The 25,169-nt window shown below is 45.1% G+C and overlaps 2 protein-coding genes across 2 annotated transcripts in view; one reads left to right on the top strand and one right to left on the bottom strand.

Annotated features, from left to right (window-relative positions):
- The window catches only part of SRFBP1 (serum response factor binding protein 1), a 105,417-nt gene extending 81,040 nt beyond the window's left edge, over window positions 1-24,377 (top strand). Inside the window, exons 5-8 of the mRNA XM_038769765.1 lie at window positions 13,911-13,992; window positions 20,781-21,519; window positions 22,835-22,872; window positions 23,629-24,377. Coding sequence (XP_038625693.1) covers window positions 13,911-13,992; window positions 20,781-21,519; window positions 22,835-22,872; window positions 23,629-23,816 — 1,047 coding nt within the window. The 3' untranslated portion in view covers window positions 23,817-24,377. The remainder of the gene's footprint in view (window positions 1-13,910; window positions 13,993-20,780; window positions 21,520-22,834; window positions 22,873-23,628) is intronic.
- LOC119948171 (protein dpy-30 homolog) lies at window positions 12,476-12,712 on the bottom strand. The gene has a single exon (XM_038770105.1). It carries the CDS (start codon window positions 12,710-12,712, stop codon window positions 12,476-12,478), a length of 237 nt encoding a protein of 78 aa, XP_038626033.1.
- Window positions 24,378-25,169: the final 792 nt, after the last annotated feature.

The raw sequence follows: 25,169 nt of genomic DNA, 5'->3' as shown, positions 1-25,169 counted from the left end.
GAGGTGAGGTAGGAGGGGGCAAGGTGATGGAGAGCCTTGAAGCCGAGAGTGAGGAGTTTTTGCTTGATGCCAAACCCAAGGTAAGATCTAGCTTTAATGTTCTGATATGCTGGATGAAAGTGATATCTTTTGTGAATGTTGCACCATTAAAATGATCTCACAGGGAGCAGAGACCGTTTCTTTGTGAGGGGAAAAAAAAAAAACAAAACCCAAAATCCCCACTGGTCATTGACAGAAATCCCATATAGAGTCCGGGATCATCCGTCCTGTTAAATAGTAGCAGGGGAAGAGGGGAGAGGATTGGGGGAGGTAGAGCAGCTGCCAGGGTAGCAGACTGATAGAGCTGATCTCAAGGAGCTTGAGGGACAAACGGCAGGAAGAACCCAGTGCTAGCCCATGGTCACTGCCGTCGGACTTCCCGCACCCTCTTTTGCCAAGAAAGAAAACGATCCAGTTACTTCTTTATGTCGGTTTTCTTCTCAGCCCTTGGGCAGGTTGGTGAGAAATTCCTAGCACGGACCACTGACATCAGGACTGTGTGAATATAGAAGATACTATTGGAACAGCTGCAATTTTTCCATAGACTAGAGTGTGATGTATCCATGATTGTATTATCATCGTATTTGTCAAGCGCTTTACTATGTGTCCAGCACCGTTCTAAAGATTGGGGTGCTTACAAGTAAATCAGGTCGGCCACAGTCCCCGGCCACATGGCGCTTATAAAAACGTAATTACAGTTATGATATTTATTAAGTGCTTACATGTCAAGCACTGTAGTAAGCACTGGGGTTAGATTGGACACAGTTCCTGTCCCACATGGAGCTCACAGTGTAAGTAGAAGGTGAGGATGATTTAATCCTCATTTTACAGTTGAGGAAACTGAGGCATAGAGAAGTTATTTGCCCAAGATGTCAGAGGAGACGAGTGGCAGAGCCGGGATTTAGAACCCAACTCCTGCGACTCCCAGATCCGTGCTTCTCCCACAAGACTGCATTGTTCATACACCCCCTCCCTCCTCTCAATCATATGTAGATATATATAGCCACATAGATATTGTCGATCTCAGTAAGTAAAGGTGCTGCTACAGTGTTGCTATCCCTGTTTGTGTTTGCCTAAAAAGACCAAAATATGACACCTCACACCAATTCCCCGCCCCCCCCCCCCCCCGCCCCGCAGCACAACCTCTAGACTAAGCTCATTAAGTACTTAGAATAGTGCCTGCCCAGTTGACACATAAGCGCTTAACACATACCAGAGTTAGTAATCCGTAATATTAAGGGCAGGTTCATGGCATCTAACATTTTTGGTACTTGCCCAAGCACATAGTGCACTGCAGGTGCCTAATAAATGCTATTGGTTGATTCATTTGTCAGTCACCCTACAGCATATAATTGAGCATCCCTGAGGTCTAGAGGCCTGAGTTTCCCACACTGCATATGTGTGAAGGCTCATGGTTTATGGTGGCAACAGCCATCGGTCCCTTAACTTCCTTGCCCCATGGACTGTTTGATCGTTCCACCTGAGGACCTCACCTTTACACCCCTACCCCCCCCCCCCCCCACCATCCGTCTGCCGTAGGTCAAGTTAAACTCATCACTGGAACATATTTCCTTCTGTTTCCCAGCATTTCACAGCCCTGCCCATTGCATGAGATTATGCTTTGGTGATAGTGGCATTTCTTCTTTCTCCCTCTTCTATCATCTTTCCTATTATTATGGTAGTAGTATTTGTAGTCTTTTCAAAAATACTTCTCATCCATGAACATGGTCATTAACCCACAGTTTTCATCAGCATCCATTCAAATGCTCAAAGCCAATGTGGTGTTATCCATTCCCCCAGGATACAGTCACAGAGGTAGAATATAGTGATCATAATAGAAGCAGCATGGTGTAGTGGATAGAGCACAGGCCTGGGAGTCAGAATGTCATGGATTCGAATCCTGACTCCACCACTTGTCTGTTGGGTGACCTTGGCCAAGTCACTTTACTTATCTGTACCTCAATTACCTCATCTGCTTAAAAAAAAAATGGGGATCAAGACAGTGAGCCCAATGTGGGACAGGGACTCTGCCCAAACTGATAATCTTGTATCTACCCCAGTGCTTAGAACAGTGTGTAGCACATAGTAAGCACTTAACAAGTACCATAATTATTAAATAATGGTCTTTATTAAGTGCTTGCTCTGTGCCAAGAGAATTAGGTCACACACAGTCCCTGTTCCACATGGGACTCCCAGTCAAAGTAGTAGGGAGAGCAAGCATTGAATTCCCATTTTACAGATGAGGAAAGTGCAGCCCAGAGCAACAACAACAGTAACAATGTTGGTATTTGTTAAGTGCTTATTATGTGCCAAGCACTGTTCTAAATGCTGGGGGGAATACAAGGTCATCAGGTTGTCCCACGTCCCACAGGGGGCTCACAGTCTTCATCCCCATTTTACAGATAAGGTAACTGAGGCACAGAGAAGTGAAGTGGCTTGCCCAAAGTCACACAGCTGACAATTGACGGAGCCGGGATTGGAACCCATGACCTCTGATCCCAAGCCCATGCTCTTTCCAATGAGCCACATTGCTTCTCCATAGCAGTTAAGTGACTTGTTAAAGGTCACACAACAGACATGTGGTGGAGCCAGGACTAGACCCAGATCTCCTGACACCCCGTCACATGCTCTTTCCACTAGGCCACACTGCCTCCTCTGATGGGGATACTCATTTTTATTCAGGTATTGTGGAGAAAAGTCCCCAAGTTTCCCGAGTCCCCTGAAGTGAGACAAAGGATGCCCAGAGCCTGGACTCGCTGGCTGGTCACCTATTTCCTGTTTGAAGTTCTATGTCTGCTCCACCTGACAGCCCTCACTGCCCCTTTTTTTTTTTTGCCCCAGGCAGTAAGGCAAACTAGGGTCTGGGTGGCACCTTTGGCAGCAGAGCCAAGGAGGTGCCATCCATTATGTACCTGCTCAGTCAAGCAGTCAATTACATTTTTTGAGCACTTACTGTGTGAAAAACAGTGTACTAGGCACTTGGGAGAGTACAATAGAACTATGTAACAGACACATTCCCTGCCCTCAGGAGAGCTCAACTTAGCTAATATAGAAATAAAATATTTCCCTGGTATTGGTCATGAAGGTTCCGCACTTTGTGCTGAATCCCCTTTTTCCTTTGATACAGTGAGCTAAAAATTCAGCATGTGAGTTTGAGCGGTTTGGAGTCGGTACCATAATTTAAGCGGTCAGAAAAGGGTTTGGAAGCTTTATTTAAGGGGTGTTTCTTGCATGGGGACAGCCCATATGTTTATTTTAATCAACTTTTGAAGTTTAAATTAAGTCCCCAGTTTTAAGATTATACCATATGGAAAGCATACTAGCAGCTTTTGAAATATGGCCTGATGCCCTAAGATATTGCAATGATTGTTTCTTGGTCCATACCTTGTTAGTGTTTTGTTTCATTTTGTTTTTCTCAAAATGTTAGCCCAATTTTATATGGTTATGGTAGGTCATTTAACCAATCGTCATGCACACGTGGATATAGTGCTACTTCATGGCATAAGAATCTGTTGCTTGTAAGAGAAAAGTATCTAGGAACCTGTATCAAGCTAAGATTGTTTAAATCCTTTTTGGTACTAAGCATATTGAAACAAATGTATCTAATTGTACCACATCTCCTTCAAGAGGCCTTCCCCGATTAAGCCATCCCACTCCCTCATCCTTCTGCATCACCTATGCCCTTGGATATGTTCCCTTTGAGCACTTGATATTTACTCCACCCTCAACCCCAGAGCACTTATGTACATATCTGTAATAGATTTATATTAATGTCTTTCCCCCTTCCAGACTGAGCTCAATCCTTGTCATCAGGGAATGTGTATTCCAACTCTGTTGTATTCTCCCATGTGCTTAGTAAAATGCTCTGCACACAGTAAGCACTCAATAAGTACCATTGACTGCTTGATCGCAGTGCTCATTTTCACCTCAACTACTCTTCGCATGAATCCGTTTGTGTTTCAATATAGGTCAGTTTAGGGATTATTTTTTCAAATTTCGCCTTGGTTAACCAGAGGTCTTGAGCCATTAAATTACTGCTTTTCCCAGTCAGCTGGTTTCCATTATGTTGCAAGTTCAGACATAAAAGAACTTTGCCAATTCTTATCTCACTTGTTTTTGTCAATCAGTGAGTAGTATTTATTGAGTGCTTACTGTGTGCAGAGCAGTGTGCTAAATGCTTGGGAGAGTACAATACAACAGAGTTAGTAGATAGGTTTCCTGCCCACAATAAGCTTAGTCTAGAGGGAGAGACAGGAATTAATATAAATAAGTAATTTATAATATGTGATTTAAAGGTATGTACGTAAATGCTGTGGGGTTGAGGGTGGGGTGAATATCAAATGCCCAAGTGGTCACAGATCCAAGTGCATGGATGACGCAGAAGGGAAAGAGAGTTTTTCTACTTGTTATACTAGGAATAGTGTTTATTAAGGACTTAGTATGTACCCAGCAGTTGGCAAAAGGTAAAATAATCAGATCAGACATTCTCTGTCCCATGTAAACTTCACAGTCTAAAAGATGAGAGCAGATGTCTGATCCCTATTTCCCAGATGAGGAAACTGAGCACAGAGAGGTTATGTCTTGCCTGAGGTTGCATAGCAGGCCAGTGGCAGAGCTGGAATTGGAACCCAGGCCCCCTGACTCCCAGGCCCATGTGCTTTTCACTAGATGACTGCCATCCATTCTGGCCCTCTCCCCTATTCTCATTCATGGCTCATAAATATGTGTGTACACTAACACACTTATGTATGTAAGTACATACGTGGGCGTGGTTGGTTCAAAGAGAAAGGGCCAAGAAATAGCATGGTTTTGTATCACTTGTCATGGGGACATCTGCATAAATCATCAAATTTGTTTCTGTCTCTGAATAAAATTAGTGTATTTTGAGGTGATGATGGTTATTATTATTGTCATTATCCATTATGTAAAATGATGGAAAGCAATTTCCCCTTGTTTTTCCCATCCTTTCTGATATGCCCAAATGGTGTGAGGGCGGGAGCAGGAAGATTTTAAATATATGAAATGCATCTGCTTATGGTAAATATTCACATAGCAATTCAGTTTAAAGGGGCTTCAACAACGTCAAAAAAAAAAAACCTTCCAGAAGCCCTCTAAACCCTTTCCACAAATACTATATTTCAATAAGAATCACCAGATGTCTTACAGAAGCTCTTTGTTGGCGTTTAATGGTAGGAACTTTTTAAACCTACAGGAAGTGGTTCTAAAGGGGAGTGGGAGGGAGTATATTAATTAAGTTTTAAAATACATCTACCAGGTCTAGAAACATCTCCAAAAAAAACACCTTTTGATCTTCAGAAATGTAATGCTGGTTGGCCGGCTGTCTATGACAGCGTGCTGAGTTGGCTCACGGAGAGCGGAGCTGAGGCTTCAGGCGCTGTTGCCAGCCAGGTTGGGAAGGGAGCCAGCCTACCAGAGGCCCCCTACATAAAGAAACACACCCTGACAGAAGGTCGGCAAACACAGACAGACTCCCAACACGAAAAATACCCGTCCTTCGGTCGGAGTGAGGCGGCTGCGACCCGGGGCTTCGGCGAAAGGAGACGCAAGGCAAGAATCGAGAAGTTCCCAGGCCACGTTTCCAACTCCCGAGTCCACCCCAAACGGGAAGCGGAAGGAATGCTGTGGTTTGATGACCTCCAGCGTTACTTTGCAGATTATATTACTAATCCAAATAATTTTTTCCATGGAGGACTTTTTCTTTAGAACAAACTTCCTTTTGGTAAATTTAAGGGAGTTGATCTAGCCTGCCCTCAATGGCACTAGTGCTTAATTGCCATTAAATAAAAAATAATACCTAAACGGCAACCCAAATTTATATAATGGTTTCTTCAAAACATTCTGCAGAAGTTATTCATAAAAGCATATTCCATATACTGGACTTCTCTGTGAAAGATGCACTGCCACTCAAAAGCTAAACTTGATTTTAAACAACTGTCAGGTACCGGTGTGAGTCCAATGTTGGGTAGGGATTGCCACTATCCGTTGCCAAATTCTACTTTCCAAGGGCTTAGTACAGTGCTGTGCACACAGTAAGTGCTCAATAAATACGATCGAAAGAATAAATACCAGACCCACCAATGCAGCCCAAAGAGAATCAGGGAGTCAGAGAAATTAATCAGTCACTGGTGGGTTTTGAGTGTCTATAGAGCACTGTATTAAGCATTTGGGAGAGTACAATACAATAGTGTTGGTAGACATGATCCCTGCCATCAAGGAGTTTAGCAAATTTAAGTTAGTCTGTCAATCGTATTTATTGAGCACTTACTATAAGAATAATAATAATAATAATGGTATTTAAGTGCTTACTATGTGCCAACCACTGTACTAAGCGCTGGGGTAGATACAAGGTAATCAGGTTGCCCCACGTGGGGCTCAGTCTTTATCCCCATTTTACAGATGAGGGAACTGAGGCACAGAGAAGTGAAGTGGTTTGCCCAAGGTCACACAGCAGAAAAGTGGTGGAGCCGGGATTAGTACCCATGACCTCTGACTCCCAAGCCCGTGCTCATGCCACTAGGTATGCTGCTTCTCTGTGTGCAGAGCACTGTACTAAGTGCTTGGAAGAGTACCATATAACAGTACTGTACTGTACTCACATTCTCTGCCCACAGTGAGCTGACCGTTTAGAGGGAGAGATAGACATCGATAGAAATAAATCAATAAATGACAGATGTGGACAAAAGTGTGAAGTGGGTGGCTGTGGTGGGGGTTAGGCTAGGATGCGCCCTAGAGAGGAAGGAAGTGGAGGACAGGGAGATGTTCTACCACGCCCCATAGAGGAGATAGCAGCCGACTCCATGGTTTATGGGAGCCAAGTGGACAGTTGCCCTCTTCTGTTCCTTCACTGGGGGCTTGTGTTGGAGCAGCAGACTTTCTGGGCCTATTTGCACCCTTTGACCTCTCCCTCAGCCCCACAGCATTTACGTACATATCTGTAATTAATTTATAGAAATAATAATGGTATTAACTGCTTACTATGTGCCAGACACTATATTAAGCACTAGAGTGGACACAAACAAATGGGGTTGGACACAGTCCCTGTCCCACATGGGGCTCACAGTCTCAATCCCCATTTTACAGATGAGGTAACTGAAGCCCAGAGAAGTGAAGTGACTTGCCCAAGGTCATACAGCAGACAAGTGCCGGAGGTGGAATTAGAACCCATGACCTTCTGACTTCCAGGCTTGCGCTCAATCCACTACACCAAGCTGCTTTTCATAGTTGCATTTGTTATTTTCTGTCTCCTCTAGACTAAGCTCGTTGCAGGCAAGGAATGTGTGTACCAACTGGGTTATATTCTAATCTCCCAAGTGCTTAGTTCAGTGTTCTGCACACAGTAAGCCCTCAATAAATACAATTGGTTGATGGATTGATGTTCAAACCTTATCTCTTCTATCCTGAGGTCTGAAGTGGTAACTTGAAATTAGCCTGTTTTTTTAAGGGACTATGACTTTGTCCATAAGCACAATAAGAACCCGATGTGTAGATTTGTAGGTTGTCAGCACTGAAAATATGTTGCTCAAGATGAGGAAACTGAGGGAGTCACTGACACCAAATGTGGCTTTTAACTATATTTGCCAGATTTCTGAAGGCCCTACCAAGGACTTACAGAAAGGACTGAAAGGCCTCCCTTCTGTGTCACCTTTGCACTTGGATTTGCACCTTTTTTTTTCACCACTCCCTCAGCCCCACTGCGCTTATGTACATGTCCGTAATTTATATTGCTGTCTCCCCCTCAAGATTGTAAGCTCATTGTGAACAGGGGTCTTGTCTACCAACTCTGTTGTACTCTCCCAAGCACTTAGTTACAGTGCTTTGTACACAGTAAGCGCTCAGTAAATACGATTGATTGACTGATTAATTGATTCAGAGATGGCAGTGAAACTCACAAAAATGCAATCAACCACTTCCAAGGCTTGAGGACTTTGGGTATATGGGCGAGTGGGTTTTTGCAAAGTTGTTTTGAGGTGGACATATATGCACACTAATGTACTTTCTTTGACGCGTATACATTTTACCAGGTTCCATCTCAGCCATGTCATTACAGACTGAAGAGTCCTCCCGTCTTTCTTCATAAGGAGACTTTTCAATTCCAGCACTAGACTTAACAGCATTTAATCACATCCATGGATTGAATGGGAAGTGGATGGGTTTTGTTTGATGGGAGGGAGGAGGAGAGTATGTTGAGGTAGATCCTGTCAAGAGTTCAGTTTGGAACTTTAAAATGTTAAAAAAATGTTATGGGGAAAGAGGTATTTCTTAAATGAGTCTTTCTGAGGATCTCTGATGGCAGTAATCTCTACCATGCCCATCCCCTGTGAGTAAATTAAACCATTCAGTCACTGGTATTGAGCATTTACTGTGTGAAGAGAGCTTGGGAGAGTACAACAGAGTTGGTAGACATGTTCCCTGTCCATAACGAGCTTATCATCTAGCAGATCTCCCAAAAGATTGAAAACATAGTGTATCCTGTCAGGGTTTTTTCCGTCAATAGCTGCAGACTGCTTAGAGGAACTGGGTATTGTTTGCCCTGCTTTGGCATCCTCATGGCTAGAATGCCCCATCTAACACCCTTCACTTTTCCTGCTATATTCCTGACTTTCCCTCAAGAATCTATCATGCACAGCCCTCTTGATATTTTTTGATATTTTCTGCCCACACAATGTACTGTGATAAATTCTGTATGACTGCACACCTGGAGAGTAAAGAAGTGTTTCCTTTTGTTCATTTTGAGCCTACCACCTTCAAGTTTCAGAGTGTGTCCCTTCCCTCTAGTGTGAGGGCTTTAATAAATAAGCTTTCTATTTTCACCCTGCCCACATTCTTCATGACTTTGTAAGCCTCAGTCAAATCCCCTCTCAACCCTGTCTCTTTCCAGATTAAAGAGTTTTACCTCTTTCTATCCTTATAAGGAAGTGTCCCCCAAACCCCTGCTTCTCAACCAATCAGTGGTATTTGAGCACTTACTATGTGCAGAGCACTGTACTAAGTACCTGGGAGAGTACAATACAAGAGTTGGTAGACATGTTCCTTGCCCACCAGGACCTATCAGTCTAGAGGAGGAGACAGACATTAAATTGTGGATATATACCTATGTGCTGTGGGCCTTGAATGGGGTGAATATCAAGTGCTTAAAGGGTACGGATCCAAGTGCATTGGCAACAAAGAAATGAAAGGGAGTGGGGGAAATAAGGGCTTAGGCAGGCCAGGCCTCTTGGAGGAAAGGTGATTTTAATAAGGCTTTGAAGGTGGGGGACAGTGGTGGTCTGTTATATATGAAGGGGGAGGGTGTTCATCATCATCATCATCATCAATCGTATTTATTGAGTGCTTACTATGTGCAGAGCACTGTACTAAGCGCTTGGGAAGTACAAATTGGCAACATATAGAGACAGTCCGTACCCAACAGTGTGCTCACAGTCTAAAAGGGGGGGACAGAGAACAAAACCAAACATACTAACAAAATAAAATAAATAGGATAGATATGTACAAGTAAAATAAATAGAGTAATAAATATGTACAAACATATATACATATATACACGTGCTGTGGGGAAAGGAAGGAGGTAAAATGGTGGGGGATGGAGAGGGGGACGAGGGGGAGAGGAAGGAAGGGGCTCAGTCTGGGAAGGCCTCCTGGAGGAGGTGAGCTCTCAGCAGGGCCTTGAAGGGAGGAAGAGAGCTAGCTTGGCGGATGGGCAGAGGGAGGGCATTCCAGGCCCGGGGGATGACGTGGGCTGGGGGTCGATGGCGGGACAGGCGAGAACGAGGTACAGTGAGGAGATTAGTGGCGGAGGAGCGGAGGGTGCGGGCTGGGCTGTAGAAGGAGAGAAGGGAGGTGAGGTAGGAGGGGGCGAGGTGATGGAGAGCCTTGAAGCTGAGGGTGAGGAGTTTCTGCCTGATGCGCAGATTGATTGGTAGCCACTGGAGATTTTTGAGGAGGGGAGTAATATGCCCAGAGCGTTTCTGGACAAAGATAATCCGGGCAGCAGCATGAAGTATGGGTGTTCCAGGCCAGAGGGAGGGCATGGGCAAGGGGTTGGCAGAGATATAGATGAGATGCAGTGAGAAGGTTGGCATTGGAAGAGCTAAGTGTGTGGGTTGGGTTGTAGTAGAAAATCAGCGAGGTAAGGCAGGAGAGGGTGAGTTGATTGAGTGCTTTATAGCCAGTGGTAAGGTGTTGCTGTTTGATGTGGAGGTGGATGGGCAACCCCTGAAGGTTTTTGATGAGTGGGGAGATGTGAACAGGACGACTGCTGGGGAGAGAAGGCTGGATTGGGGAGGCACAGGAGGTAGGGGATCGGTGAGGGGGCTGATGCAGTAATCATGGTAGGATATGATGAGTGCCTGGATCAGTTTGCGTGGAAAGGCAAGAGTGGATTTTTAGCAATTTTGTGAAGGCAGAACCAACAGGATTTGGTGACAGATTGAATGTATGGGTTGAATGAGAGAGATGACTTGCTTACTGCCATGGTTTCGGGCTTTGTGAGACAGGGAGCACAGTGGCATTGTCCACGGTGGTGGAAAAGATGGGGAGGACAGGATTTGGGTGGGAAAATGAGGCGTTGTGTTTTGGATGCTATCTTTGCTTTATTGTGGTAGCAGATTGTGTCTGTTACCAATCCCCTTCTCCCCATTGTTCTTAGATTGTGAGCTATTTGGGGGCCAGAGGCAGTTAGTACAGTACAGTCCACGCAGTGAATGCTTTGAATTAATGAATACTATTACTACTATCACCATTAACTACCTCTCTGTATCATCTACATCTCTGTTCTGTCCTTCTTAATAGGAAGTGACCAGAGTTGCACCCAGTATTCCAGGTGTGGGTGTGCCATGTTTCATGTTAGTATTGGCTTTAAGGGGTACTAACACTTGATTGAACGATTGAATGAACACTACTGGTATCAGCTTCAAACAAGTAAAAGCTCAGATTCATATTTTCCCTCTCTTCGCCATTTCCCCATAGCACCTGTCCATAAGAGGCATGTATTTCACTGGCTATTGTGACATGGCACCAATGGCTTTTGATAAAGATGTGCAGATTTATATCCAAGAAACCCAAACTAAATTAGGCAGTATTCTAACCCATTTCTCCAAACAGTTGTGATTCTCATATACAAGCAATAATTTTAGTCCAAAGAGAATTCATTTTCATGTTAACGTCTTTAAAATGAAGTTTGAAAGGGCAGATCCTGAGAGACCCGTTTGCTTTTCTAACTTGATTTGGGCCAAAATACTCCTTTTTTTCTTTTTTTTTTTTTTTTAAAGATTCAAACACTTAGAAATACTCAGACTTTGTTTATTTCGTAGTATAGTGCTGCTTATTTTTGTATCTACTAGGGTGAACTTGTTTAGCATATTTTACCATATAAATATACATTGTACTTGAAGCACACCTAAAAAAAATCTATCTAGCAAGACATTGCATACGTGAGTTATGTTGTCACTTCATAATAAACTAACAATTGTAGAGACTTTATTCATTAAAGTTAAACTGACTAATGTAAATAGCCCTAGACTGTAAACCCCTCTTGGGCAACCCACTCTGTTGTAGTGTACTCTCCCAAGTGTTTAGTACAGTGCTCTGCATATAGTAAACGTTCAATAATTGCAACTGATTGATCCTCTTTTGAAGTTGAACCTACTGTTTATACAATGCCTTAATTAGGGTGTACTAGTTCATTCATTCATCAATTGTATTTATTGAGTGCTTACTGTGTGCAGAGCACTGAATTAAGCGCTTGGGAAGTACAATTCAGCAACAGAGATAATCCCTGCCCATAATGGGCTCACAGTCCGGAAGGGAGGAGACAGACATCAAAACAAGTAAACAGGCATCAGTAGCATCATTATAAATAAATACAATTATAGGTATATACACATCATTAATCAAAATAAATAGAATTATAATTGTAAATATGTGTGTATATATATGTGTGTGTGTGTGTGTGTGTGTTTTCAAATCCTGGCTCCACCAACTGTCAGCTGTGTGACTTTGGGCAAGTCACTTAACTTCTCTGTGCCTTAGTTATCTCATCTGTAAAATGGGTATTAAAACTGTGAGCCCCCCATGGGACAACCTGATCACCTTGTAACCTCCCCAACGCTTAGAACAGTGCTTTGCACATAGTAAGTGCTTAACAAATACCAGCATTATTATTATTACAAGTGCTGTGGGGCGGGGGGGCTAGAGCAAAGAGAGAGGGTCGGGGCAATGGGGAGGGGAAGGGGGAGCAGAGGAAAATGGGGACTTAGTCTGGGTTAGACAGGTTAAGGTTGGACATTCAGTTTATCTTATAAGGGAGAGGGTGTGTGTATAATACTTAGAAAAATTGGAATGCCCATTGTGGATATGCTATCAGTGGTGAAGATTTTTGACCAAAAACCCACCTGGGCCATTTAATGAGGTACATGGGCTAAGCAGGAATCCTCTCCTCTGCAAGCACAAGTCCCTGTAATAAGATACGTATAACTGTATGATCCAGATAGGCCCGTGTTGGCAATGACTGAAGGTCCACCTTCTGCTTTGATGTCTTTTCCGCATTGATCTTCTCATTTTCTACTATCTGCTCGACATTTTCTTTGAGGCCGTATTCGGAATGAGAATTTTCCGAAACCGGCGTCTGTCCCTCCAGCAGCTGCTCAGGCTCCATGATGTGGCCTGTGAGTCCTGGCCTCTGGACACGAGCCGTGCTGACTCAGGCAGCACGGCCCGTCCTGCCCAGCCCAGCACGGCCTACCCGCCACCGTAAGTCACTGCGGCTAAGTACTAGTTAAGTAGGTTTCCCTGGTATTTGCCCCACTGGATACAGATTCAAGTGGCAAACTTCTGACCAAGCCGTTTTTCTCATAAAATATAAATGTGTGTTGTTTTCTCCCCAAACCTCTCCACTTGACCACCAATAACCTTTTCTACAGAGTTCACAGATTTACTGAATTCTTTTCTCCCGGTCTTCCCAGTCAGGTTTATACTGAATGGGGTTTCCGCTAAAAGCCTTGTGTAAGTGATGCCTGCTCATCTCCGAGCCCCTTATCATGACAGGCAGTTTATTTACACATGGTTTGCAACCCTACAGAAAACACTGAGTGGTGAGAACAACATCACTCTGTCTCCCTTTGCTCCACCCTTCCTCCCAGATTTCACAGTGGCCGGATCACAAGTTGGAAGTCGTGGAGTTATGGGGTTTTTTTTTCAATTTATGCCATGGAAATGCTTGCCCCTCAAGCGGTCTCACAGGCAGCAGATCCCACAATAGTATCCATCTGGCCCAACCAGCAAAAAGCTGGCTGACATGCAGGACTCCTGGTGCTGCCACCCCCACCTCTTGATGCCTGGCTCTGGCCCCCAGAATGGTCTGGAACCCAGAAGTGGTGGCAAGGAAGGTCTGGTTGTCCCACCTTCAAGCTGCTCACTCCCTGAGGCTTCACTATGGCAGCCGTGATCAGATACTTTGAGGAGGCTTGCAAGAGTTGTCTCTGGAATCACCATGATGGATTTTCAACAAATTGGAGTTGGTTTTACAAGCTCTTACCCATCAGTTTTTATGGAACAACCATTTGCATCACCAATATGATTGCCTTGTAAAATCCCTACATTGAGGAGTGGAAAATACCTAGACCAATGAAGACTACCTTTGGGTTGATTAACACTTTGCAAACTTGGTATAGGGAATGAGGAAAATATGGACCAGTTCGTTAGCTTTTTTTTTTTTTTACACTCTAGCTTTTTCTAAATGAGAACAGGGGTCAATTTGACTTTGCATGGAACATCAAACCTCTTTCACGTTGCCAGCAATCAGTTGATATTTTGCTTTTGTTTTGTTTTTTTCTTCTCCCCCACCCCTCATGTAGCCAGATTTGACTGCTACTGAAAGGGCAATTGCCAGACTAGCAACACACCCACAGTTGAAGAAAAAAACTGATGACTTAAAAGGTATGAATTGGATAATGACATCTGAATTTTTAGATGTACTTAATCAGCCCATTCTAGATAAGAATGAAGTTGGATTCTAGTTTAGATGTGTTTCCAAACTTTGGAACTGCTTGGCTGTACACCACACAATTCTGAGTAGCATTGTTTTACTTAATGATTACTATTGTGTGAATTGTTTCTCTGTTCCTTTTGACTTAACAGATCCATGGGTTTTGAGTACCATTGACTAGACAGCAATTTATTTACACTAATTTTCAGTGTTATGTATATTGCTAATTATAGTGTGTACTGCAATGCTGCTGTTAAAAATTTAAAGCCAGTGCAGTCTAGTGCCATTTTATAAGATAATGTGATTTTCCAAGTTAGATTTAAAACCGGGAAATGCCTGGTCCCTTCCTCTATGTTCATAGGAAAGAGGGAAGAAGGTTATTCACTCTTTTCCTCTCTGACCCGGACACATCAACAAAACGCTTGCCTTGTCATCTGCAAGCAGGAAGCAGTGCAGCCCATCTCAAACTCCCAGAGGGAACAATCCTGGACCCAAGAAATCAAGCGTGACAGGCAGTGGCACAGGTGCTAGCCTGAGCCTTTTCTTTGGAAAGATATGTCCTGGTTATTAATGGTTTTTGTTTTTAGAATAGGAACGATTTATTTTCTGGGAAATAAAGACTGATGGACACGAGTGAGGAGCTAGAAGTAGGATCACGGCATAGTAGAAAATTTTTAACTGGAACTTGGCAGCATTTTTACAGTGTACTGTAAAAGAGAGATGTGGGACTCCTAACCATTCTAAAGTGTTTTGGTTTTTTTTCCCCAAGCCTTCCCATGCTAGCCTAGGTCAAATCAGCAGCCTAAAATAGGGTAGTTATTATCATCATCTCCTACCGCTGCACTGTGTCCACCCTCACCAACTCTGTGATCCCTCTCTCTGATCATAATCTTCTCACCTGCCTCCTCACTCACACTCCTTTCCCCTGTAAATCAGTTTTACTCCCTCACAGAGATCTCCGCTCTCTGGACCCCACCCATCTTTCGGAGCGCCTCACACCCCACCTCGCCGCCCTCTCCTCTCTACCCAGTCTTGATGATCAGATTACTGCTCTCAACTCTACCCTTTCTACTCAGCTAGACTCGCTCGCTCCCCTTTCCCTTCGCCGCTCTCGCACCACTAACCCACAGCCCTGGATCACTGCCACTGTCCGCCTCCTTCGCTCTTATGCTCGAGCTGCTGAACGCTGCTGGCGAAAGTCTAAACACCATGCCAACCTCGTTCACTTCAAGTTTATCCTTTCCTGCCTTAACTCAGCCCTCTCTTCTGCCAGACAAAACTATTTCTCCTCCCTTATTGACACCCATGCCCATCACCCCCGCCAGCTCTTCCGTACATTCAACTCCCTTCTCAGGCCCCCGGTTCCTCCCCCTCCTCCTTCCCTCACCCCCAACGATCTGGCCTCCTACTTCATTAACAAAATTAAATCCATCAGGTCCGACCTCCCCAAAGTCTCTTCCCCCCTTTCTCCAACCCCCCGGCTCTCAACACTCTCTGCTACTCTCCCATCCTTCCCAGCAGTATCCTCAGAGGAACTCTCCTCCCTCCTCTCAAGTGCTACTCCGGCCACCTGTGCTTCTGACCCCATTCCCTCTCATCTTATGAAATCTCTCGCTCCATCCCTTCTCCCCTCCTTAACTTCCATCTTCAACCGCTCACTCTCCACTGGTTCCTTCCCCTCTGCCTTCAAACATGCCCATGTCTCTCCCATCCTAAAAAAACCCTCTCTTGACCCCACCTCACCTTCTAGTTATCGTCCCATATCCCTCCTACCATTCCTTTCCAAACTCCTTGAACGAGTTGTCTACACGCGCTGCCTAGAATTCCTCAACAACAACTCTCTCCTCGACCCCCTCCAGTCTGGCTTCCGTCCCCTTCATTCCACGGAAACTGCGCTCTCAAAGGTCACCAATGACCTCCTGCTTGCCAAATCCAACGGCTCATACTCTGTCCTAATCCTCCTCGACCTCTCAGCTGCCTTTGACACTGTGGACCACCCCCTTCTCCTCAACACGTTATCTGACCTTGGCTTCACTGACTCCGTCCTCTCCTGGTTCTCCTCTTATCTCTCCGGTCGTTCTTTCTCAGTCTCTTTTGCAGGCTCCTCCTCCCCCTCCCATCCTCTTACTGTGGGGGTTCCCCAAGGTTCAGTGCTTGGTCCCCTTCTGTTCTCAATCTACACTCACTCCCTTGGTGACCTCATTAGCTCCCACGGCTTCAACTATCATCTCTACGCTGATGACACCCAGATCTACATCTCTGCCCCTGCTCTCTCCCCCTCCCTCCAGGCTCGCATCTCCTCCTGCCTTCAGGACATCTCCATCTGGATGTCCGCCCGCCACCTAAAGCTCAACATGTCGAAGACTGAACTCCTTGTCTTCCCTCCCAAACCTTGTCCTCTCCCTAACTTTCCCATCTCTGTTGACGGCACTACCATCCTTCCCGTCTCACAAGCCCGCAACCTCGGTGTCATCCTCGACTCCGCTCTCTCATTCACCCCTCACATCCAAGCCGTCACCAAAACCTGCCGGTCTCAGCTCCGCAACATTGCCAAGATCCGCCCTTTCCTCTCCATCCAAACTGCTACCCTGCTCATTCAAGCTCTCATCCTATCCCGTCTGGACTACTGCACTAGCCTTCTCTCTGATCTCCCATCCTCGTGTCTCTCTCCACTTCAATCCATACTTCATGCTGCTGCCCGGATTATCTTTGTCCAGAAACGCTCTGGACATATTACTCCCCTCCTCAAAAACCTCCAATGGCTACCGATCAATCTGCGCATCAAGCAGAAACTCCTCACCCTGGGCTTCAAGGCTCTCCATCACCTCGCCCCCTCCTACCTCACCTCCCTTCTCTCCTTCTACTGCCCAGCCCGCACCCTCCGCTCCTCCACCACTAATCTCCTCACTGTACCTCGCTCTCGCCTGTCCCGCCATCGACCCCCGGCCCACGTCATCCCCCGGGCCTGGAATGCCCTCCCTCTGCCCCTCCGCCAAGCTAGCTCTCTTCCTCCCTTCAAGACCCTGCTGAGAGCTCACCTCCTCCAGGAGGCCTTCCCAGACTGAGCCCCTTCTTTCCTCTCCCCTCGTCCCCCTCTCCATCCCCCCGTCTTACCTCCTTCCCTTCCCCACAGCACCTGTATATATGTATATATGGTTGTACATACATATTTATTACTCTATTTATTTATTTATTTATTTATTTTACTTGTACATTTCTATCCTACTTATTTTATTTTGTTGGTATGTTTGGTTCTGTTCTCTGTCTCCCCCTTTTAGACTGTGAGCCCACTGTTGGGTAGGGACTGTCTCTATGTGATGCCAATTTGTAGTTCCCAAGCGCTTAGTACAGTGCTCTGCACATAGTAAGCGCTCAATAAATACGATTGATTGATTGATTGATTCTGCCTGTTAGTTCATGCAGTGGATACTCACAGAACACTCATTGTTTATATTTAACAACACTAAGTCTGTTGATATTGCTTCTTCAAGAGCATCGGGTCAATGAGAAATCAAGTTAGACTCCTGAGGTCTGCTTCTTCATAATTTTTCCTTACAGTTTTTGATAAGTATTGAGATACAGGGCTCAGATTTTGTGCAGAATAGAAAAGGACGAGGGAGCAGCCGTCCGTGATCTCTCCCTTCATTTTCCTCATCCTATTTCCCGCTTCCCATTGACACCACTCCCAACTCTAGACTCTAAGCTGCTTGTGTGCAGGGAACATGTGTTCCCTGTACCAAGTGCTTAATACAGTGCTCTGCCTAGTGGAAAGAGCACTGGCCTGTGAGTCAAAGGGGCCTGGATTCTAATCCTAGCTCTGTCAGTTGCTTGCTGTGTGACCTTGGGGAAGTCACTTCACTTTTTTGTGACTCAGTTTCCTCAACTGTAAAATGGGGATTAAATACCTGTTCTCCCTCTTACTTAGACAGTGAGCCCCATGTGGGACAGGGACAACGTCCAACCTGATCAACTTGTATCTACAGAGAAGCAGCGGGGCTCAGTGGAAAGAGCCCGGGCTTGGGAGTCAGAGGTCCTGGGTTCTAATCCTGGCTCTGCCACATGTCTGCTGTGTGACCTTGGGCAAGTCAATTAACTTCTCTGAGCCTCAGTTCCCCCATCTGTAAAATGGGGATTAAGACTGTGAGCCCCACGTGGCACAACCTAATCACCTTATATCCCCCCAGCACTTAGAACAGTGCTGGGCACATAGTAAGTGCTTAACAAATGCCATCATTATTATTATTATTATTACCCCAGCGCTTAGAACAGTGCTTGACCCATAGTAAATGCTTAACAAATGCCATAATAATATAATGAGATAATATTATTGATATGCTAGGGCTCCAGCATAACACCAAGCCAATTAGCATTCAGATTGCTCATTAACATTCCTCTAGCAGTGATTTTTTTCCACTGTTCACCCATAGCTTTAGTCTTTGCAGTCAGAGCCAGCTTGACCATTGCTGTAAAATTCTCGCTTAAAGAGAGGCCGCTAATTTATTTCTGTCTTCTGGGTCTTTCTCTAAACTAACTTCCCGCTTTGTTCAGGTTCAGTTTAGCAAAGTGAACCCCATGACTCCTAGCAAATTCACATCATCTAGTGTCATGGTCTGTGGGGTTTTCCTGTAACATAGCCTGCAAAATTCAGGTGTAGCTGACCTTTATAGAAAATCAATTTTATTTTTCTATACATTCTTTTGATTCTTCAGATTCATATTTTCATACCAGTGAGGACAATATTAACAGGTAAAGGGTGAGACAGTCTATTTTACTTACACCTTCCAAATGTCACTCATTGAGAGTAAAATGAGAATTGTTTTGAGTGTGCTGTGTTCTAAGGCAAGAGGTTCTATACGAAACAAGATAATATTGTGATAACTGAGCCAGGTGTACTGTCCTAGGCACTTAATATTTATGGTATTTGTTAAGCGCTTACTATGTGCCACGCACTGTTCTAAATGCTGTGGGGGATACAAGGTAATCATGTTGTCCCACATGGGGCTCACAGTCTTAAGCCCCATTTTACAGATGAGGTAACTGAGGCCCAGAGAAGTTAAGTGACTTGTCCAAAGTCACACAGCTGACAAGCGGCGGAGCTGGGATTAGAACCCATGACCTCTGATTCCCAAGCCCGTGCTCTTTCCACTGACCCACGCTGCTTCACACTCTTAATCCCCATTTACAGATGAGATAACTGAGGCCCAGAGAAGTGAAGTGACTTGCCCAAGGTCACACAGCAACTATGTGGGCAGAGCCGGAATTAGAACCCAGGACCCTCTGACTTCCAGGTCCGCACCCTATCCACTAAGCCGCGCTGCTGCCCGTGAGGTCCCACCACCTGACCTTCAAGAGGCTTAGAAGAGAAAGCAACCATCTCCATACTGTTTTCTGTGATCGAACTGGAGCAAACACATACCTGGTTCAAACGGAGGTGCCAGCCACCCTTCTCTCTCCCAGTGCAGCTCTTTGAGCCCCATTGGGACAGTGTCAAATGAGAACATAGTAGTAGGAACAGAACAGTCCCTGCATTATCATCCCCTCTCTGCACCTTCCCGGCCCGCCACCGCAACACACATGCACACATCTCCCCCCATCCCCCACCCCAAAACATACACACACAAGATCACAAAAGCATCCTGCTGCAGACTGACACCCTGTGTTCGTGAATGCTAGGGAAGAGTCTGGCTCAATATGTGTTAATCATGCCAAAATCGATTTCCCGCACCCTTGGTGTCATCCTCGACTCCACTCTCTCATTCACCCCTCACCTCCAATCCGTCACCAAAACCTGCCGGTCTCACCTCCGCAACATCGCCAAGGTCCGCCCTTTCCTCTCCATCCAAACCGCTACCTTGCTGGTTCAATCTCTCATCCTATCCCGACTGGATTACTGCATCAGCCTCCTCTCTGATCTCCCATCCTCCTGTCTCTCCCCACTTCAGTCTATACTTCACGCTGCTGCCCGGATCATCTTTGTGCAGAAATGCTATGGGCATGTTAGTTCCCTCCTCAAAAATCTCCAGTGGCTGCCAGTCAACCTACACATCAAGCAAAAACTCCTCACTCTCAGCTTCAAGGCTCTCCATCACCTCGCCCCCTCCTACCTCACCTCCCTTTTTTCCTTCTACAACCCACCCCGCACCCTCCGCTCCTCTGCCACTAACCTCACTGTACCTCGTTCTCGCCTGTCCCGCCGTTGACCCCCAGCCCACGTCCTCCCCCTGGCCTAGAATGTCCTCCCTCCTCACATCTGCCAAGCTAGCTCTCTTCCTCCCTTCAAAGCCCTGCTGAGAGCTCACCTCCTCCAGGAGCCTTCCCAGACTGAGCCCCCATTTTTCTCTCCTCCCCATCCCCCCGCCCTACCTCCTTTCCCTCCCCACAGCACCTGTATATATGTTTGTACAGATTTATTACTCTATTTATTTTACTTCTACATATTTACTATTCTATTTATTTTGTTAATGATGTGCATCTAACTTTATTTCTATTTATTCTGATGACTTGACACCTGTCCACATGTTTTTTTTTGCTGTCTGTCTCCCCCTTCTAGTCTGTGAGCCGTTGTTGGGTAAGGACCATCTCTATATGTTGCCAGCTTGTACTTCCCAAGCGCTTAGTACAGTGCTCTGCACACAGTAAGTGCTCAATAAATTCGAATGAATGAATGAATGATGTGATGATCAGTTTGATTCCCAGCACAGCAATCAGTAAGGAACATGCCATTTTCTTCTCTTTGCAGCTGCAGTCAAAGCCTTTAAAGATGCCAGGCAGGGTGGGGCTGGAGCCGAGGCTTCAGAGAAGTGTGCAGAAGGTGATCCTTCAAAAGTGAAGGAACTGCTAAGTTCCAAGAAAAAAGTGGAGAGACAGCTTCCAAAAGAGAGGACCAACCTAAAACAAGAAGAAAAGGATAAAGCTCTGGTGAGCAAGAAACCAAACATTATGCCTGAGAGGAAAGTGAGCAGAGAAACTTCCACACAGCCAAGACAGGACCAAGACATTCCAAAAAGTCTGGGCCAGTCTGCTCCAAAGCTTCCTTCATTCCCACGGGAGACCACAAAGAGCTTTGGCCAGGGCACCAACACGAATACGCATGCTACCCCAAACCGGCTCGCTTCAACTGAAGGGCCACGGAGCGACAGCAGTGATCTGGAAGAGTTAAGTGAAGGCGAGAAGGAGCATTTTGACGACAGCACCGAAGAAAGGTTTTATAAGCAGTCTTCGGTTTCGGAAGATAGTGGCAGCGAGGATGATTTTTTCATCGGTAAAGTGAAGCGGATGAAGAAGAAAGAAAGCAGCAACGAGGCTTTAGCTAAGGGCCAAAAGACTCTCCCCAAACCACTGCCAAAGGGAGGAAAGCCCCAAGAGTGGGAAAACCTGCTGCAGAGGGCAGCACCTGAAGCCGGCCGATCCAGCGGGAAATCTAAGAAGCTGGAATCGGTGTTTTGCCATTCTTTGTCGGACTCCAAAGGCGCTAACAAGTAAGAACAGCGTACTGACAGAGTTTGGAGGGCCAGAGGGCACCGGGCTTAGGCTTTGCGACCTGTCAGAGTTTGAACCAACAAAGGGTGAAAACTTCCTGAGCAAGTGCTGATTCACCTTGGGGGAGGGGCGCCCCATCCTGTTTTGGGTGTAACCAGGCCGAGCCATGGTAGTGCATTTGGTAGTGCATCACTCGACATTTGGATTGTGAGGCTACAGAATCCCGGGGTCAGTCAGGCAATCGTATTTATTGAGCGCCTACTGTGTGCAGAGCACTGCCCTAAGCACTTGGGAGAGTACAATGTAACAGACACATTCCCTGCCCACAGTGAACTTACAGTCTAGAGGAGGATATAAATAGGCAGGACTCCTCTCCCAACCAGAGGTAAAAGGACCTTTTCTTTAATAATAAATGGCACACCGAACATTCATTCTGAGGTATTTACTGAGAAGCACTTACTGTGTGCAGAGCACTATATGAAGTGCTTGGGAGAGTACAGTAGAGTTGGTAGAGCTTACAGTCTAGGGGAGTAATATGTAGGCTCTTGTCTAGCCAATTCCAGTGCCTCCTTCCTTCCCTTCCATTCTGTCCCCTTGGGGAAGGCTTCTGAAATCCCCTCACCTTGATCTACATTATCCCAGTTGGTTGTTTTGATCCATGTTAGCAGGAGGTCCTAGAAAGGTTTTCCCAGTTGTTTGCCCCCACCAAAAAAAAAACAACAAAAAAAACCCCCACAAAACCCTCTGGAAGTCAGGACAAGGTGATTCAATGTAAAAAAAAAAAACTGACTGGAAATTCTCTATTACAGTGAAAGATTGCCAAACCTCATGTAACAAAAGACCCTCATGTAACAAAACTAAAGGACCCAGTTTTGTGGGACTTCTTATCTAGGAGTTCTTTGTGAGGAGGATTTTTTAAAGTGTATTGAACATTACCCTAGGTTGACATGGATACTGGTATGGAAGAGGGGCAGGGGTCAGGCTCAAGGGGAGAAAATGACAACAGCTTGTCTGTAAGCCCTTTAGATTGTAAGCACCTCCAAGGCAGGCATCAGAATGTTCCCCAAGCCCACAGTACCATGCTCAGGACACAATAGAGTGCTTATTCAGTCCAGAAGAGTGGGAAGCAGTCACATGGAAATTTTTGTGATACAGGAGTTTGTTTGACTCCTGTATCTGCAGAATTCTGCAGGTTTGAATAGCGCTTTACAGCTAGGGATTTGTAAAACTAGCAAATCTCTGCCTGCATTTCTGCATACCCGTGTTTCCAGGATATTTTCTTAAAGAATCATCACACTATTTTCTTGCTTTCAGAAATGCCCGAGAGCAGGCTCCCCGAACCAGGATCCCTGGTATGTACTTTTCCACAGCTGCATTTTGTTTACAGAAATAGCAGGGGAAAAATTTCGGTATAACTTGGCTTTGTGGGATTAAAATTTTGGTGTGATTAGGATATTGCAGAAAATTAAATTGGGTGATTTGTTTTTGTTTTGTTTTATGGTATTTTAGTACTTTCCATGTGCCCGGAACTGTACTAAGCACTGAGGTAGATACAAGCTAATTAGATTGGTTACAGTTTGTGGCCTGCATGGGGCTCGCAATGTTAATCCCCATTTTACAAATGAGGGAACTGCGGCACAGAGAAGTGAAGTGACTTGCTCAAGGTCACACAGCAGACAAGTGGTGGAGCTGGGATTGTAACCCAGGTTCTTCTGACTCCCAGACCTGTGCTTTTGAGTGAACACCACAGCATTATGAGTTGTATAATCAAATAAGTGATTATGTACCAATTCAGCAAACAGTATGCAGCCCTCAGTATTGCCCCGATTCTAGGTCAGATAGCCTCACTGGTTTGTGAGGCAGCTGCGTGCCAAAGGAACCAGAAAATAACCCTTGACACTCTCTGCAGCCATTACTGCCTTCTCCACCCTGCCCCAGGACTGAGTCTTCCGCCAGTCATGGCTCTTGAGGGTAGGAAGCGCATAAGGTAGCCTTGAGAGTTAAACACACATCTGTCACTTGGGGAAGGGGAGAGATGGACAAGGACAGATGTCCTTAATTTTTGGAAGATCTAGAATTTTATTTGAAAATGGTTTTCTTTATCCCAGCTTTTCAACAGAAGGAAAGTTGGAACAAGAAACAGCTTAATAAGGGCACAAACTCCAGGCCTGAAAATAAGAGGCAGCAACAGCAGCAACCTCTTCATCCTTCGTGGGAGGCAAGTAGGAAACGAAAGCAAGAGATGTCTAAAATCACACCGTTTCAAGGGAAGAAGATTACATTTGATGATGATTAACCTGGGCAGGAAGTCTTCATTCTGGGAAGAAGGCTATTTCACCTCCAACCCTCCTGCTTTGGGTACATAATACTGGGTATTTAAGTTTGAGTTTGTGTGTCCCACTTTTAGCACAGGAAGAAAGAGTTGTGCTAGAGTTTGCAAATATTTTAGGCAAGTTAAATGTTTGGAGGTGTTTAACCTACTTTATCAGTTCTAAGAAAGCTGTGCAATGCAGTTGTTTTGTAAAATCTCCTGAAGAGTATTTTTAGAGTATTTTTGAGTGTCTCATTTGATTTTTTTGTTTTTTTGTTTTCTGTTTTGTTGTTGTTTTCTTTTATTTTGGATCTGTCATGAGAATTACATCACTACCTGTTTTGCGTTGAGGTTTTCTCATTCAAATAAAGGTGGAGGTTTATTACTTGCTGATAATAGCCAAGGTGGTAAGACTAGAGAGAGGAGAGCATTTAATTGCTCTTGAAATTGTAACACTGGCCAATAATCATGTCTTTTAAAAACTATTAATCATCATCATCATCAATCGTATTTATTGAGCGCTTACTGTGTGCAGAGCACTGTACTAAGCGCTTGGGAAGTACAAGTTGGCAACATATAGAGACAGTCCCTACCCAACAGTGGGCTCACAGTCTAAAAGGGGGAGACAGAGAACAAAACCAAACATACTAACAAAATAAAGTAAATAGAATAGATACGTACAAGTAAAATAGAGTAACAAATATGTACAAACATATATACATATATACAGGTGCTGTGGGGAAGGGAAGGAGGTAAGATGGGGGGGTGGAGAGGGGGACGAGGGGGAGAGGAAGGAAGGGGCTCAGTCTGGGAAGGCCTCCTGGAGTAGGTGAGCTCTCGGTAGGGCCTTGAAGGGAGGAAGAGAGCTAGCTTGGTGGTTGGGCAGAAGGAGGGCGTTCCAGGCCCGGGGGATGACGTGGGCCGGGAGTCGATGGCGGGACAGGCGAGAACGAGGTTTGGTGAGGCGATTAGCGGCAGAGGAGCGGAGGGTGCGGGGTGGGCTGTAGAAGATTCCATAATCTTATGGAAACTACTGGAATTTTAATTTTGTGTCCATACCTGTGTAAGTACTGCTATAAAAAATTACATTTGAGGATGATTAACCTTAAGACATTAAGTCTTCATTTTTGGAAGAAGGTGTTGTTCACCTCCAACACTTCTCTTTTGGGTACATAATATTGATTATTTAAACCTGAATTAGTGTGTCCCACTTTTTAGCTCACCAGGCAAGAATATTGTTGCTAGGGTTTGCAAATGTTTTAGTCATGCTGGATGTCGGAGTGTTTAATCTACTTTATCAATTATAAAAAGCCAAGAAAGCTGTGCAGTGCCCTCACT

Source organism: Tachyglossus aculeatus, chromosome X4 (genome assembly GCF_015852505.1).
Source record: "Tachyglossus aculeatus isolate mTacAcu1 chromosome X4, mTacAcu1.pri, whole genome shotgun sequence".
Lineage (NCBI taxonomy): Eukaryota > Metazoa > Chordata > Mammalia > Monotremata > Tachyglossidae > Tachyglossus > Tachyglossus aculeatus.
Note: the sequence above shows the minus strand (reverse complement) of the source record. Positions and strands in the feature narration are given on the sequence as shown.